The 18,385-nt window shown below is 31.8% G+C and overlaps 1 protein-coding gene across 3 annotated transcripts in view; it reads right to left on the reverse strand.

Moving 5' to 3' along the window:
• Positions 1 to 1,162: 1,162 nt before the first annotated feature.
• Positions 1,163 to 18,385, reverse strand: part of LOC105200646 (putative fatty acyl-CoA reductase CG5065) — a 36,584-nt gene continuing 19,361 nt past the window's right edge. For 2 of the 3 annotated variants that reach the window (XM_039457921.1, XM_011168286.3), the window contains exons 2-8: positions 10,036 to 10,279; positions 9,284 to 9,379; positions 8,946 to 9,181; positions 8,617 to 8,865; positions 4,910 to 5,259; positions 4,150 to 4,746; positions 1,163 to 3,311 (exon numbers count right to left, since the gene is read on the reverse strand). In XM_039457921.1, coding sequence (XP_039313855.1) covers positions 3,170 to 3,311; positions 4,150 to 4,746; positions 4,910 to 5,259; positions 8,617 to 8,865; positions 8,946 to 9,158 — 1,551 coding nt within the window. In that variant the 5' untranslated portion in view covers positions 9,159 to 9,181; positions 9,284 to 9,379; positions 10,036 to 10,279 and the 3' untranslated portion in view covers positions 1,163 to 3,169. Of the gene's footprint in view, positions 3,312 to 4,149; positions 4,747 to 4,909; positions 5,260 to 8,616; positions 8,866 to 8,945; positions 9,182 to 9,283; positions 9,380 to 10,035; positions 10,280 to 14,670; positions 14,790 to 18,385 lie in introns of those variants that run through there. The other variant, XM_039457922.1, reaches the window with a different exon arrangement.

An 18,385-nucleotide genomic window follows, 5' to 3' on the forward strand; every position in this document is an offset into this window, starting at 1 on the left:
ATGCGCGCGGTTTCGTTGTCCGCTCGAAGCGGACGTGAACATTTCGTCCGATGCGTCCATAATTTATTCCAAGTTGATTAACTTGAAGAACGGCAGATAATGCGAAATGGATAAGATATCATCGAAGCACAAAAACAAATTGTAAAACTCACGGAAATTATTAGGCCGCCGGATAATCGAGAATATTGATTTTTAATTATCTTATGTTGTATATAGTATTAAATATTATATAATGTTCTATAATCTATGTTGTACATATCAGACATTTTTTATTTACTTATTCAAATGTTCTGTTCTTGATGAAACTTTTTCTTAGAATTCTTTATATAATTTTTCAAAATTTTTAAATTTTTTAAATTTTAAATAAGTTTTAGAATTTTAAAAATTTCTGTATAATATTATAATTTAAAAAATTATCTGAAGTTATATAGAAATTCCGAAAAATTATGTAAAGAATTCTAAGAAAAATTTTTATCGCAGAGAGCTAAATTCAAACTTTGGCTAGAATTATATTTTTCGCAATAAACTTCTTGTAAATTTAATGCTTCAGACACATATAAAGGCGAATTAAATTTCATAAAAATTATCATTAAGTGTTAAATTCCATCTGATGACCGAAAGTGTTGATATTTATTCGCCGAGAAAAATTTAACATGTAAATGTATATGACAATGTTGTAATTCCAATAAATTGTACCAATAGTTCGCTTTTAGAAATAGATATGAACGATTTCTCACGCGACATACTACGTTCACACGTCATCATTAATCGGATGTAGTAACATTTGTAGCTTTGATACTAGCCAATTACAATCTATTCTTCAAAGGAATACTTGTGACTGGTCAATTTGTAACTACCGATGTTATTAAACCCGATTAATGGTGACGTATAAACGTAGTAATAGACGTAGTAATAGACTCGGCAATAGCGTTAGATATATCCACAATAGCAAATACAAATTAAGTCAACAAACGTTACAGACTTCATTTGCCTTTTTGACATTGATCTCAATGTGCGTTGACAAAAAAATGCCGCATTCTTCTTTTTAATGAAATAAATTTTATTGATGAATAATAAAACTCCGTCAAATAATATAGTTATATAATATTTAGCAAAATTTATTTCTAGGATATCGAGGAGAGAGAAACAGCGAAACACTCACTTGTAATGATTCATCAATTTTAATGTAATTTGTATAGTAGCATAGTATAATATTAATTAAATTAATTATACATATTAAATATTGTTTTTATGCACTGTGTAACCGAGTAACAATACAGACGAGACTAGTAGAAGGTGACCTTCGTAGCACTACCCCTCTTTTACTCCTTGGCGTAGAATTAAGATTATTTGTCGTTTTTTTTTCTTACGTTGTTAATTAACACGGATATTCCCGTTTACATTTATGCTTATCTATTTTCAAATGTATCTCTCATTCTCGAAGCACGACAGCGTTTCATCGATTGATCGTAAAACAGAAGGGGAAGCCCGCTCCGATTTGATAAATTATTTTACGCAAAGTGATGGTCGATACAAATAGCTAATTGAATGAATATAACAAAGCTTTCGTATATCATCGTCATCTTAAAGACATGGCAACAATGAATTATCAGTTCGTAGATATATTCGCACGTATTTTTAAATCTGATAAAAGCGTGCTTTCAAAAATCCAGACGATCAAATCTATCGAAAGTGGATAGATTATAAAGTTACTGCTACAAGTTTTTGCCTGCCCAACGGAATCCGTAAACAGAATGCGATGGCAGATTAGCTGCAGAAACTAAGGATCCGCCGCTTCTTAGCGATTTAAATGATTCGATTTCCGTTATCAGATCATGTCATAATGTGATAGCGAGGCTGGCGAAGCTTGATACGAATGCAATTGATCTACTTGCTCGAATCTACTAGCTTATTAGCATAATTCTAATTTGGACTTTGCGTGAGTCTGGTATTTTTATTTCTATCGCATATCAAGTTGATCGATCTGATTTTTAACAAGATAATTCAATGAATTGCCAATGCCTTTAAAACTCGTCAAATGTTGAGCCTATGACAATAAGACGTGTAAGATACATATAGAGATATTTCATTAAAGAAGACTGTAAACTGTAGCGCAGTAGCTTGTTTCGAGACAAGTTTCGTAAGGATGTTGGTCTCTTGTTCTGGACAAGACACGTTTATGGCTAACAATAAGAGATTTTTGTGTATCAATGGCAGTTCTTAAAAAAAAAAGCTGTACACACATTTGTTGTCATAACATTGCATAACATACTTGTTGTTGCACTTGTTCGGACTGACGGATTTATCATGCGGCATCATTTTTACGTGTTATTTCTAAGTTAATGGCGATTTTCTTGCCTCTATACGCGAGTTATCATGCGATCGTAGTAAAATATCTATCTACGTATCTTACGTCACAGAGTAAAAAGAAAAAAATATAATATCAGACATCGACAGTACAAAGGCACGACAGCTCCTTTCATGATGCCGCCGTGTATTGTGAGAACAATGGTTACTCGCGAGCGTCTTACCATATCTCGAAAACCGACTAGCTAGACTAAAAACGAGCTCGCGTTAGCAACACGAGAGGGTGTGTATGCATGTGTGTGTATGTGTGTGCCTGGCTCCTTTTATTCATTAGAAATTGACGTTGTGCAAAGTATATTGATGTACGATGACTAACGCAATAATTATGGTGATGCGCGTTTATTTTTATTCTAGCGTAATGGAACACGTAATGACGATTACGTCGCTATATAGAAACTCGACGACCGGCAACTTTCGTGACGATCGCGATGATTTGCACGGGGGGCAACAAGGAATAACATCGGTAATGTAATAATAATTATTGTAATATATGCAAAGTGTGTTTGGAGCATACTTATATAGTCGCGGGCAGATAGTTCCGTCGTAGAATTCTTGTCTTCAATCGGATCGGTAACAGATCACCCTTTCGAGAATCAAGTATTTGATTGAACCGGCGTTGTTACTTTTCGATGGTCACCAACATCGAAAAGGCCAATCGATGGGTGTGTAGGTAGCGCTTTATCGTCGAGGAGGCTGAGCAACGAGGTCGAAGAACAAATCGCACCTTTAAATAACGGCCGCTGGATAATGGCCGCCTTGCATTACGTTGATCGCGATCATCGACCGGGCCCGTTCTGAGCCGTCAAACAATCAAGCGGCACATGCGAAGTACGATGGACAGCAGCGAAAAGAAAGCTCCTCGCGCTGTGGAGCTGCGTAACAGCAGAACGCGTAGCATTATTATCAGTACCCCGAGTTGCACGGCCTTGTGAAGCCAGTACAATCTGTAAAAAGAAGTAAATCAGAATTAGAAGAATGACACGCGTAACCTTCCTCCATAAAAAAGAATTAAAAAATTAAGTTGCTCGATTTTCGTTTTAAGTCAAAGTTTCTAAAAAATTCTAGATATATATTTATACAACAGTAATATAAAATAATATGGTAGTAATAAAAAAGCAAAAAGTACAATGTATTGAACATTAACATAACTGGTTAAAATAATTATTCATTAAATAAGTAGAATAAAAAAGAAAGCACACAAAAAAAAGATAAATTCTATAATGAATTTCTACTTCTAAAAATATAAAAATATATTGTAGAATTCTGTAGCAAAAATATTGACAAATAAAAGAAGAGTCCATTCTTTTATCTTTGCATTGTGCATCTTAAAATGTAAGTCCAAAATGTGTAGCATTTTCTTATATGGATTTACGTTTTAAGGGTTTCCGAGGTGACTGAATACAAATTTGATGTTAAAAATTCCACCATATTAGATTTTCAAAATTAATTTAGAAATTTTTATTTCATATGAATACATAATCGTATCCCTTTATAGTTATTTAAAATAATTGTCATATTTGGTTCATAAAGTACTTGAAAATGTTGTGACTTTTAAAGTCACTATTTTGAATTTTAATATTTTAACTAAACATTTAAAATATTTTAATCAATTTTAATATTTATAAAAAGAAAACGATTAATTTGTGCGTGTACACTTGTACGTGTAGACGTCATACACTACCAAGAGGCTAATACTGATTCACACAGTCTCTTGTGAAGAGTTCTAGAAAGAGGCCATGCTATAATAAAACGATTGCTGAAAAGCGAAGAGGCGTGTCTTACTTTGTGATGTATGAACGAGCAGCTGGCAGTGTGTCCGGGCTCTCTTTCAGGATAAACTGTCGTATTCCCAGAATGTAATGCTCCAAATATGACGGCCAGTCGATTTGCCTAACGTCGAACATGAACGTTTCTCGATCCTCTGGACTGAGTTGCTCACCCAGTCGTCGCACATTGTCGTCCCTAAAATTCCACTGTTTCGTACTGAAGTACTCCAAACAGTTGGCGGCTTTGGAAAGTTTCCTCTGTACGCGGACCATTATAGGCCGCGAGCCCTTGAGTCGAGCGAGAGTATCTAAGATATACGCAGGTAGCATGTGCTGAAATACCACGCACAATTTGTTTAACAAGGCGGAGCTGTGGCAGCGACCGTCCGGATACCAGATCGCATCTTTTGCTGGGTGTAGCCGACAATATTGGAACGACAGGTCGACGAACTGCTTCCAAGTTATAGGGTTTTGCTGACCGGTGCAACAGTTGTAAATTGGGATGGTGACGATGCGTTGCGTGGCGGTCCTCCATGCCGCGCAGATCATTAGATTGATCACAATGTCGACGGGCACCAGATCTGCCACTTTGTCCTCGTGGCACAGCATAGTTCTGCACAAACGAGAGACCGTAGTCTTTGTTAGAGATTTATCTGCGTAAAAGTAACGAACAACGAACGCGATACTAAAACTATAAATACCGATGTGTTCCAATATTTATTCTAATTTTATTACTGATACTATAATTATTAATTATGACTGTATATCGTAATCACCTGAAGAAGCCTTTTCCGGCGGCGGCGATAATCCCCGTGGGGCCGTTGCAATTATCCACCCAGCCGGCGACTGGTTCTCTGTACGATGACAGTACAATCGATGGCCTGACAATCGCTACCGGTAGAGAACCCCTTTCTCGCTGGAGCATCCGCTCAGCCAATGCTTTAGTAAATGTGTACGTATTTGGTCGGCTGGCGATCAGATTTGGCGTCAACTCCTCGAACATTTTGTCATCCATCCATTCTGTCAGAGCGATTACTTGATCGGGTTCACGACCAACCGGGTAAATTTCCTCGGCGACGTCGTTGCGATCACAATTGCAATACGCCGTTGACACGTGAACGAACGCCTACGATCAAACGTTTGTATTTATTGCACATTTTGCAAATTGTAAAAAATACGAAATGCAAATGTCCAGTTTTTGCCTCATGTGCTTCTAATGACGATAATGCGTAAAAATGTGTTGACGAAGAAAGTTCTAAATAAAGTAAACGTCTCAGTAACCGGACATGCAACGATGCAGGGTCAAAATTAATAAATTTTTGTAAAAATTTACGATATAAAGTAATGTAATTATATAATTAATTGAAATATGAAACGTTATTGTTATTATTATTATTATTGTTGTTAGTATTATTATTGATAAATACAAATATGAAAAATTTTTAAATTATTCCAAATATCATAAAACCTTATAAAACATCTGAATGAATCATTATCCGGACAATGTAAAACGCATGTCTTTAATGTCTTAAATGTTTACAAAATAAATACAAAAAATATTATCTTGGCAAATACATAATGTTTCCTAAAGAACTGTGATATCACCAAAATATAAACTCACCTAATTGTATAACAAATTAATTTTTCATGTTAATTGTAATAATATTTCAAATAAATTACTTATAAATATCTTAAGATATTTAAAGATTACAATTAAATTTTAATATTATAAGAAAACACATTTAAGATTAATAAGTTTTCGTAAATGTCCGGATATAGGGGCATGTTCGATTACTGGGATATTTATTTTACACTTTAAAAAATAAAGAAAAAGAGATTTTAAAGAAGAATACTACTCCAGCAAACAAAAGTAAATTCTAATGAATTAAAAATTATATTTCATTTAAATTTATTAAGTTCGTATTTTAGAGCCCCGGAGATGGATTGAAATGAACTGAAATGAATTCATATCTGAGGGTATGAGTTCGTTTCTGTTCATGAACGTGAATAAGGCATTGTATACTTTGTAATGAATTAAAAAGAATTCAAACATATATTTTCTTGATTAACTGCGTGCATTGAATAGATTGAAAGTAATTGATGTAATGTTCGATAATGCAATAAAAATGTGAAATAAATGAAAGTGAGAATAACAAATTGCGAATGTTATATATTTATTACTGATAAAAATGTAGATAAAAGAATATATACATATATATTTTAAAAGATATATATTTGTATTAGGTAAAAAAAAGCAAATAAAACTATATGGCGACGTTTATATCTTTCACTCCAAGTAATGAGTTTGCTTCCTCTATCAAAAACATTTATAATCTTTCTTTAAATAAAACCATATTTTTGTATTCATTTCGATGGAAACAAGAATATTTTTATTTAATGTTTGGATATACATTCACGGCTTACGTACCCAGCAAACAAAAATAAATTCAAGTGAATTAAAAATTATAATTTATTTTAATTTAACCGATTTCGCGTTTTAGAGTGCCGAAGTATTTTTGGATTCAAACGGATTCAAATGAATTGATACGAGATACGTTATTCATCATTTAAAATTCGGATGTATTCATGCTCCCATTATATTATTTTTGGATTCAAATGAATTGAAATACGAATTGAGTTATTCATTATTTTGAATTCAAATGGATTCATATTCGTATTACATCATTTTTGGAGTCAAATGGATTCGAAAATGTCGAAATGAATTCATTTCTATCATTCAATTCATTTCAATTTCTTTGTTGAGTATTTCCGTCATGCTTTTTTTTATTAAAACAAAAAATTTATTTAACGTAGGAATTTATTTATTTATAATTTTAACCTATGATGCAAGTCACAGTTCAAAATCATAAATAAATAAATTTTTACGTCAAATAAATTTTTTGTTTCAATAAAAAAAGGCATAATGCAAATACTCAGCCAAGAAATTGAAATGGATAGAAATGAATTCATTTCGACATTTTCAAATCCACTTGATTTTAAAAATAATGTAATACGGATACGAATCCATCCAAATTCAAAATAATGAATAATTCATTTCGTATTTCAATTTTAAGTATTCACTACTTACACATTTATAAGAATCGAGCCTAGCAAACGAAAATGAATTAAAATGAATAAAAATAAATTTATTTTGACATTTTCAAATTTGCGCTTCAGATTTTTCAAATCCATTTGAATCCAAAAATAATATAATAAGAACTCCATCCGAATGCAAAATGATGAATAGCGCATTTCGTATTTCAATCCGTTTGAGTCCATTTAATTTCAAAAATACTCGATGACTCTAAAGCGCAAATTCGGATAAATTAAAATGAATTGCAATTTTCAATCTATTTGAATTTATTTTCGTTTGCTGAAAGATTATTTAACTCAAGATTATTTTTTAACTCAAGTTAAATGAAATTATTTGCATAATTTTGAACTGAAATCGAAACTGTTTGCATAATTTTGAACTGGGATGTATTCAGGGGTAACTCATTTACGGCCCAAGTATTTTTGGACTCAAATCGATTGAAATACGAAATGCGTTATTTATCATTTTGAATTCGTACATATTCTTGTCGATATTATATTATTTTTAGATTTAAAAAAATTATTATGGATTAAAAAAATTTGATGTACAAATTCAAAATGTCAAAATTCATGAATTTATTTTTAATCATTTCAAATCAATTTTGTTTGCTAGGACTGTTTCTGATAGTCAGTTGCGTACAGTATCATCACATAAATGTCAAATTGTACAAGTACTCTGCTCACTGACTGTCACATAAAACTAAAAGAGATCGTAAAATTTGTCAGACAATCACTTGCAAGTCACATGAGAGTAATTTTCACGTTTCATCTCATAAAATGCGTGTGCATAAAATGACAATAAAATATTAATATTTCTTTTTGTTTTAAATATCTTTTGAAAATCTAATAGCATCATTTGACACTTTTATTCACTTGACTATATCTTATTCGCGTTAATCCGCGACTAATCTATGCTATTATGAAAGAACAAATGGGATTGTTAAACGACAGACGATCGGTGAGTGATTTAATCGCGCGAAGAAATCGCGTGATACAGAGTGCAGAATACAAATACACTCGTACATAAGCCGGCTCTATTTACCTTTGAATTTGTTGACACAAATCGAATGTATTTTCGCAATTAAGTAGAAACTCGGACAGATTAGTTGTTGATTAATTAAAAATCGATGTTGTACATCACGAGCAAATGAAACGAAGCGTTCGAAAGATTCTCGAGAGTACATTGCCTCGAGGGTGTATCTTTCGAGGGATGAGGTAGAGATGTAAACCATCCGTAGACAAAAGACACTGTAATCTTTCGTAAAGAGCACATTCGTAAAAATAAGATTGCTATCGAATTCGATTTGCGAGTGCAAACCAATCGCGGCTCGACGTGGCGGTAATTCGATAGTTAGAATTGAGCAATTAGAAAAAGAAACCCTTCTCTTACCTCCACATTGTGCATGCGGTTGCATAATTGAACCAATCTTTTGGTGCCCAACATATTTATGGTGACCGAAAGCTTCAGAGCCTCGTCGAATTTGACCGTGGCTGCCGAATGGAAAACGATCGATACGGATCGTATTAACATATTTTGATCATCTGCCGAGATGCCCAACTCTGGTTCCGTAATGTCGCCAGCTACGGGTACAATCTTGGAAAGCTCGCCAGGAGAATCCCGTCGTAATTTCTCAAAAAGCTGTCGGAAGTAACAGTATTTTAATTTTTCGGAACAATAATCGAAATAGCTGATGTTGGGAAAGAAGGTGACATTATTACCGGTCCGTTTAAAAGTTCCTGCAACCTCTCTTGTACGTTCTGACTCTTTTTAGGTCTCATTAGAAGATAGATGTTTTTGATGTCCGGACACGATCTCAGCAGCTTCTCGACGAGAACCTTGCCCATGAAACCTGTTGCTCCAGTTATAAAAATCGATCTGTCTCTGTAGAAGTCCTTTACAGATGTGTACTCACTGCCAGCCATCGTGGTCATATCAACTATTTGTCGAACGCGTCCTTTAAAACATATTTAGGAATTAGAAAAAAAAAAATACTTAATGATATATAATTATTATTCATTAATTTATTTAATTATGTCAAGAGTATCCTGTGTCCTACCTGAAGTATTTCGTTGAATTTCTTTGAGTTACTTTCAAGCAGAAAGTACTTCACATCTGCTTCTGCGATGAAAGTCTCCTACTTTTACTTCCGTTTCTATATTTTTTACATAAAAAAGAACCATGGATGAGACATGGCGACAAACATTTTATCGCAACGACACGTACAGTCACGAAATTAATTGTCCGAACGCAAGATATAAAAGTTTATTTTATGCTTTAAATTCATCAAATATTATATTTTAGGGAAAACTCGATTGGAAGTGAAAGTTTTTGAGCTATCCATCACATCGCATTTTTATCACAAGTACATTTCTAATTTTATAGCATAAAATAAACTTCCAATGTCTTGTGTGTCCAGACAATTTCGTGACCGTACATAAGATTATCTTTTTTTTTTATTTTATATTATTCTGCCACAATTACACCATCTTTTACACACATTTTCATACTTAAATAAAAACAGATAAAGATTGAAATAAAGCAGAATCGGTGTTTCGTTGTAATTTTCTTTGAATACATTTTTCAATCTGATTTTGTTATTAACAGAGCAGCGAATTTTTTCAATTTGAGCACAAGTCTGTCTTTATGAAAATGTGTATCACTGCAAGAGTTTTCATTTCTAATCGAACATTTTTCTATAAAATTATAATATTTAGTACATGGATGTGCATACGTTATACGTGAAACGGAATGCACCCTGGAACATTAATTTGCACCTAAGTTACATCGGTGCGAATTAACGTATGTTACCTGTTTTATTGGTGCAGCGAGTCGGTCGATCCCCCTCAAATAATAGCTTCTATTTACTCAGACCCTTGCGAGAAACGACGGATCGTCAAGGACGACCTTTTCAAAGGCAAGGATATGGCGTGCGGCTCGACGTCCTCTTTTCACAATCGTATACGTCGTACCGTAATTCTTTGAGCGGCTTGTGATCAGATTCAGGGTCTGTCGAATTCATGTCGCGTCCCTTGTAGATGCGAACCCGTTGTCCCTGTGTATAAAACAAGCAAGACCTTATTTTGAGATTCCGAATGACGCGTACGTTGATTAGTCACACATTAATGCAACTAAGTGCTTTTTGCAAGTAAAATCATCGCAAAATAAATATTTTACGAAATTTTCTACGATACCTCCACTGAGAGAAATATCAACCCAACGTTCAATTAAATAGTGATCAAATAAATGGTGTAATTACTAGCACCACAAATTTACAATTAGTTACATTTAACGAATCATTTGGTTGTAGTTGTATAAAAACAATTGTTTGGTTAAAACTACAGATTGTTTGATCAAAATAATTATATATTTATTATAATTATAATTATAAAATTCATTTCATCAGTATTTAACTAAACATTTGGTCTGTCTAACTAAATAGTTTTCTCAATGCATATTTTTCAATGATCTTTAGTATTTTTATGCAGAGAATAATGATAGCTTAATAGCCCGTTGTAAAACTATAATTTAATATAGAAATTCGAAAAAGAAAGTCTTTGGTTTATAATTTCATTTTTAAATTAATTTTTACTTTGACGCACACGTTTGATCAGAATATTCTTAGATAGTCTTGTTTTTTTTCGCATGTTAGAGTATCATAAAAAATAAATATTTTACAAAATATTCTACGACGTTCTGAATCATTTTTTAGTGATCTTTGATACCTTTATGTAAAATATAATGAGCTTGGTATTTTTAATGATTTTTATCGTAAAACTAATTCAATATAAAAATTAAAAAAAAAGGCATATGATTTCATTTTTAAATGTTTGATGCAAACGCAATCGGAATATTTCTGTAGGCATTTCCTTTTTCTTCTCACGTTGCAATAGAATATCATGAAAAATAAATATTTTACGAGAGAGTCAGATTTTGTGACCTTTTTTTTTAGAAACAATTAGATAGACAATTTGACATGTAGCGATTTCAGACGAGAGAAACATTGATCTCCGGCGACATACAAATCAAAACCGGTAATTATTAGATAGCTGGTAATTAAAAGGGATCAGCTTCGTTCTCTGAAAAAGTTTATTGATAAAAAGCTTAAGACACTCTATTTCGTCATCTTTCGTACAGCATAAGCGAAAGTTGAGTGTGTATCATCAGGGACAAGATGTCTGATAAAATTATTTTTTGTTCAAAGTAAATTGATCATGTTTTTACTATTTTTGATCTTTTGTTTCAATGTAATTAAAAAAAAATAATCATTTTCAAAAAATAAAAATTTTTTAAAGACTTTTGAAAATAATTATTCTGTTTTAATATTATTGACGTGCACAGCGGTAAACATATTATAAAACTTCAATATCAATCTTATGTTTATCATAAATAGTTTTTAGGATTTAACGAAAGAAAGTAAAAAAAAACTACTTTATACCAATAATGCTTTCACACCTTAAAATGTTTTTCAGCAACTGACATTTTCTAAATTCATTTATTTATGTAGCCTATACCTAAGTGCACACAAAGTTTGATTGAAATCAGAATTTGACACTTCGTCAGATTCTCGCGCAAGCAGTTAAATTTAACGGTGTGTATTGAGGATTAATATCATTATGCGTAAAGTAGTGAGATTGGCAGCGCGAGTTATATATTCCGATTGTAAAATTAATTGATTCAATATAAGAATTTAAAAATAGAAATTCATCATTTCTTTTTTAAACCTATAACAACATTTAATCGGCATAGTTCTGCGCCCTCTTTTCTTCTCGTGTTGCGACAGGTTTTATCAACAACCGAAAACAAATATTTTACGAGATATTGTACGATATCAGCATTGCTTTTCTCTATGCTTAGCAGAAAAAAGCAATTTTACACTCGTTGTAAGATTTTTTAATATAATAAATTTAATATGATTGATTCTTACCCTCAGTTTCTTCTGATCTATATATAGTAAGTGTATAAATATATCATATTAAAGAATCTTAAAAAATTACAAAGTTGCTTTTTTTGCCGATCGCAATTAATGGTCTTACTTTAATAATATCTGTGTGCATAGAATAATAAAATTAATAACGCGAGATTTTGTTATTATTAAATTATAATACCGTAAAATTAATATTTTAATTAATTAATAAATCCAATATAGAAATTAACAAAAAGTTCTTAGTGTATATCATTTTTTATTTTGAATTTTTTTTATGTTTAATCTGGATATCTCTGCACACAATGTCTTTTTCGACCCACATTACAAAATATCACGAAAATAAATATTTTACGCAATATTACAATATCTACACACAGTTTTTTCAGTTATGCTCATATTTTATCATTACGTATGGAATAATATCTCCGATAGCCACATTGTGCAAATATAGTACAATAATGACATCATAAATTGACGAAAATTTTGCAATAATTGCGTTATGATAATGTCACAATGCTAGTTTTATCGAAATAAAATTTATGAATAATATTTGTCAAAAATTAGACAAATCTAAATTCGAGGCAATAAATATTTTACAATTATTTTAAAAACAGTTTAATTTTTTATTTAAAGTATTTTTATTAAGATCATGCTAAATGCATATTTTTGTTGCCATATTTTTACTTCTCTTATTGCGTAATTTAAGAATAGTTATGCATTTTTATAAACATATATAAACGGAAAGAACGATTTGCTAAAGTATTATATCTAAAAATTCAGCTTGATGCAGATGTAAAAATAATTTTATAGGACATTAAAATAATTATGTGGATTCTCGAACCGGTCGCTAGAATTTTTTGCAGCATTGCTCATTATGCTTGAACATCTGTAATAATTAATTTTGATAGTCTAAAGAAATAAATTAAATTATGTTTATCTGTATCCAGTTAAATGTTCAAATACTTCAGCAAAATCATTCTTTATATGTATAAATTAATTATATTTCTAAATTTTTTATACAGGGTGTTCATTAATGGTTGTACTCACTTTTTACTATAGGAGCATGATTTACCGACGGATATGTATTTCTAACACATTATTGTATTAGAAATAACAAATGCGTGCTCTTATGGTAAAACATGGGGACAACCATTAATGAACACCCTGTATATAAAGCAACTAAAAAATTTTTTCAATTATTAAACAATTGTTTTTCTAAATTTAATTTTGCAAATATACCATTTTAAGGTAATTCACCAAATATCGTAAGTATCGTTAGTTTTCATGAAATACTATTTTGAAAGAAATTGCGCAAACAGTTATCAATATTTTATAAAAGATCAATACTTTGACACTGATTTTTGTAAATATATCTATAATTGCAAATGATAATTTTTATGCAAAATTTCGTCATGTAATTTAATGGATATTGGGGACATAGACAGCCACATACGCACGAGTGTTTTTCAATTATAAGAACGATTAAATGCAGGAATAATAACGATTTTTGCTGGAGCGCACTAGTGCACACTGGTGCACATTAAAGCTGTCGCACACATAAATCGACATAAAGATAAAGATATGTGTTATATTACTCTTAAGCCTATTGCACAGTAAAAAGCACAAGCAACAGAAATAGGAAATAATTAACAGATAATAGATTTCGCAACTTCTTATTGGTTCGCAGATATTTTTCGCAGCTTCCAATTAATTGAAAATTGCTTGTTGTTATTCTCTGTTCCTGTTGTGCAATAGGCTTTATACTTAGTTTAAATACGTGTATAGCGGTTCTTATGTGCACCAGTGTTCACTAGTGCAATCCAACTACATTCGCTAAAAGAAAAGAAAAAAAAATTAATTAATCATTTATTTTTTAAATCTTTGACTTGAACGTTTAATCAGCATACTCTTATACAACCCCCTTCTCTCATCGCGTTGCGACAGGATAAAATGACGTCACGAAGAAAACATTGAAAACACATTTTTTCTGCACGTAAGAAACGGAATAAAAGACGCGTGTGCACTTCGAGTTTAATCTAGCATAGCAACAATCTTGCGACACTTGCGCAACGCTGCCAAGTTACATTATCTTGCTTTACACTTATAATTCATTTACTTATTACCGTCCGTTCCGCCATGTTACGTTAAAAAATACGGAATAACGGAAATCAGATCGTTATTCCGCTGCGAATAGTAACTTTAATTATCAGCGTACGCATGTTTTACAGTTGCCATGCTCGTCGGATGCACACGCGGTCGTTCTAAAGCGCGGTGTAATAAGAGAGAGAGCAGATAGGAGATCGATAATCGTCCGTCACGAAAGGGCGTACAAACGCGCCTTGCCAACCGATTTGCGAGCGGTGCGGTCTAACGTACCGTAAAGGGGTTAGCAGGGTATTCGGGCTTTATGCAGGCTTCGAAAAGGGCGGCGGGGAGGTGGAGGGGCGCGCCGCGCGGACAAAATCGGATCGTCGGCCTTGAGGAATCCACGAATGGAGCGAGAGTCGCGAGAAGCGTACCTTTGGATGGGTGGGCAGCAAGATATTTCGTTATCTCATCGCGTAATATCGACGTGACGCGACGTGACGCGACGTGACGCGATGTTATCTTACGGTGTAACGTTACTGTTTGCATCCGGCGCTCGATATAGCCGCATTTTTTTTTCCTTCCCCTCCCGCGCGTAACGCGCGCATCATCGGTGGAGAGAAGGGCGAGGGCTCGCGGAGCTCGAGATTCGCGAGGGCGGACGGTGGAAGCGTGCGGCCGGTGTGGCGAACCACGAGAGACTTCGAAGACGAGGAGGAGAATCATCGTGAGGAATACACGGTCAAAAAAAAAAAAAAAAAAAAAAAAAAAATGGGACGAGTCCTCCCGATCCTCGACCGCGGTCGACGTCGCGATACGTGCGGATAATTGCTGGCGACTTACTGGCGTGCGTGAGTTCACAATGCGACTTGAATTTACGTAACCGCCGCAGCTTGAACGCCGCCGTGCCGCGGCGCACAGTAAGACGGATTGTAGAAAGAAAAAAAACCGAAATTTAATTTTTCAATTTCTCATTAGGAAAGAGATTAATTTCTCGAATAAATTGGTTAATTCTAAATTAAAAAATTTCAATGATCATTTTCTGTTCGAAAATTTATTTTCTGCTGGATATTTATATTGTTAAACGTAATGAACGATATCATAGAAATTTGTAAATAAACTGCGGAGTAATGAGGAAATGGAGAAAAGTGCAGAAACCTTTCACGAAGCTTTTCTATGCTTGTAGCAGAAACTGCATAAATTTGTCCTAGAGGATCTAGCTGCAGTTACGAAAGACACAAATGATCTTAAGTTCTGATTCTTTGCTATAAAAAATATGGGAGAGAGAAAAATATCGAATAAAGAAATTAAACTTACTGGATAATTAGTAGGCAAATTGCTTATAATTCAAAAAATAAGAAAGCGATGAAAAAATTGAAGAGAATGTAAATCAATAAAAAAGAAATATGTTATTTTAAAGTTTCCAATTTTTAATTGCTATGTACTCAATTTCAAGGAATTTCAAAGAATTTTTAACATAAATTGAATTTATGGCCAGATTTTTCAATTATGTAAAAGAGAAATTTAAACGCGATACATATATTATAAAGCTGGATTAAAAAAAATTATAATTTAATTACCTTTCGTTACTGCAAATTTCTGCTACGGACAATAAAAGGTTTCACAATATTGATTTTTGCTCATTTTCTTATTACACTTTACAGTTACTAATTTTTATTAAATTTATCATTAACTAAATATATACATATAGGTATATCAAATAAAAAATAAATTTTAAAGAGAAAATAACTGTGCCTATACATAATTTTTTATTTTTAGATTCAACAATTTTATTTGAGTTTTCTAACCACAAGTTGAGAAATTGAATTTTCAGGTTTTTTTTCTAATCTGTCACTCTGTACGGTGGATGCACCGCAGGTGCGATTCAAAAACAAAATTGGGAGTTAAACGATATTTCACTAACGTTTCAATAATCCAATGTGCAGGTCAAGTGACCTTCGAGAAGATACGATAACAGAATTGACGAATTAAATCAATCGTTACGAGAATAGCCCGAATCAAGCTAGCGGATTTTCTACGCTGAATGAGAAAAAGGCAGAGAAGAAAGTAGTATTATGACATCCATTTACATTTTATACAATAACTTTGGTAATAATCAATATTTTAAATTGAAAACTTAACGATTATATTAATCAAACTGTTCTTCAATAAATTCTAGATTTAAAATTATAATATTTATTGTATTAAATATTATTTATAAAAATGTAGCGGCCGTATAATTAGTTGAAGAGAAACAAGAGCGGTAGTATGACCCATCACAAGAATAAATTAAAAAAATTGGTTTTAATTGAAAGAAATACAGTGCTTTATTATAAGATTATATATTTATTCAAAATAAAGAGAAAATATTGCAGAATATGTGCAAATGTATGTATACATATGCCTTTCGTATCAAAACTGTGATATTGAAAATTTATGTATGTGAACTATAGATTAGCAGTAAATCTATAATCAACTTTTCGATAATTACTTTAATATAAAAACTTTGAAAAACAGACTGTATTAGGCCTGTTCAGATGCCGGTACAAATAAAGGACCAAAGAACAAAATTCCATATCATTTAACTTTGCACAATTTGACAAAAAAGTGTACATAAATTTATGTGATAATACACTCAAGTTTGAGGAAGTATATGTAATTAAATGTTAAAATGTATCTTGAAAATGTTTTGAAAGTAAAAATATGACAAATGTTATTGTGCATTGACATATTAGCACCACTACGTAACAACAGGCTACTAAACAAATAATTCTGTAATTACTAGAATTTGTAATTATAATGCTTGTTATGCCTGTACTAAAATTCACCTAATAACAGAAATGACTATAAGTATTATACCTACGCGATTCATAATACCACCTTCTTTCTACTTAATTTGCTCGTAGAATATAAATTTACTTCACTGAAATACATAAATCTTTATTTAAAGTAAAATTTATTCGTAATAAATAAATCAATTATCTCTCCAGAGACATTAACAGGTTTTAAAGACCCAGGCAATTTTTCAACTTTGAATTATTCGATAAATGATAATCGGAATGTATGGTAATCAAAAGGCATTGACTATAAAAAGAACGATTGACAGTGAGGACTTATCGATTAAAATATGCTGAATTTCGTCAGTCATATTTCGTACAGCAAGAAGTGAAAGTCAAGCGTGAACTGTGTCTCAGTGAACTAGGGTGTCTGATAAAATTTATTTTTTGTCAAAGTAAGCCAATCATGATTTTTTTGCTATTCTTAGTTTTTTTTAGTATGTAATGTAAATAAAAGATTACTTGTGTCATACTAGATGTAGAAATTTAGAACAGACCAATATTTAAAATAAGAGATTGTACTTTAAGTACGCGATTAAAAGATTTAAGCGTAATTTAAATATATTTCTTTCTTTAAATTATTTGTCTTAAATAACAAATATAAATAATTTGACAATAACTTCTAAAATAAAGTACTGAGTTTTTTCAAAAAATAATTTTCTTCTCTATTACCGTTTTTCTTATTTTTTTTTAAACAAAATTATAATATTTTTATATCAATGATAAAATACAATTTTTAATCCTATAAACTACTTTTTTAAATTATTATTGCAACTATTTTTTTTGTAAGTATTAACCTTGGATTATTTAAAGATACAATTTTTTTATATGCGCATATAAAAAAAGTTATAAATTTTTTACTGCAACAATGAATTTTGTCGATTCCGCCTTAAATTCAATCACATACAAAGAAGTAAGAAAACGTTTCATATAATTGTACAATTATATTCTTAAATATTGGAAAAGTATATCAGAATTCGTTCAGATTTTTGTAGTTCAAAATTCTTGTGAAAAACATAATCGCACCTCAGTGACCCAGTATATCTAACTAAGCAGTGGAATTCAGTAATGTTTGTGAAAAGTTAATAAAAAAAAATAAAAAATAAAAAATAAGATACATTTCGCAGAAATGTCTATTCCATCATTATGATCAAATCACTTTTAATCAATAAAAATCGAATAAAATGTCATACAAGTAAAACTTATTTCTAATCTTTTGACTTTTTTCCCCTCAGAATAGAAAATCACGAAAAATCATTTTTCTCGCTTGCAATTTTTACCTTTCTATATCGTTATTTTTATACATGGCATG

This window comes from Solenopsis invicta, chromosome 15 (genome assembly GCF_016802725.1).
Source record: "Solenopsis invicta isolate M01_SB chromosome 15, UNIL_Sinv_3.0, whole genome shotgun sequence".
Lineage (NCBI taxonomy): Eukaryota > Metazoa > Arthropoda > Insecta > Hymenoptera > Formicidae > Solenopsis > Solenopsis invicta.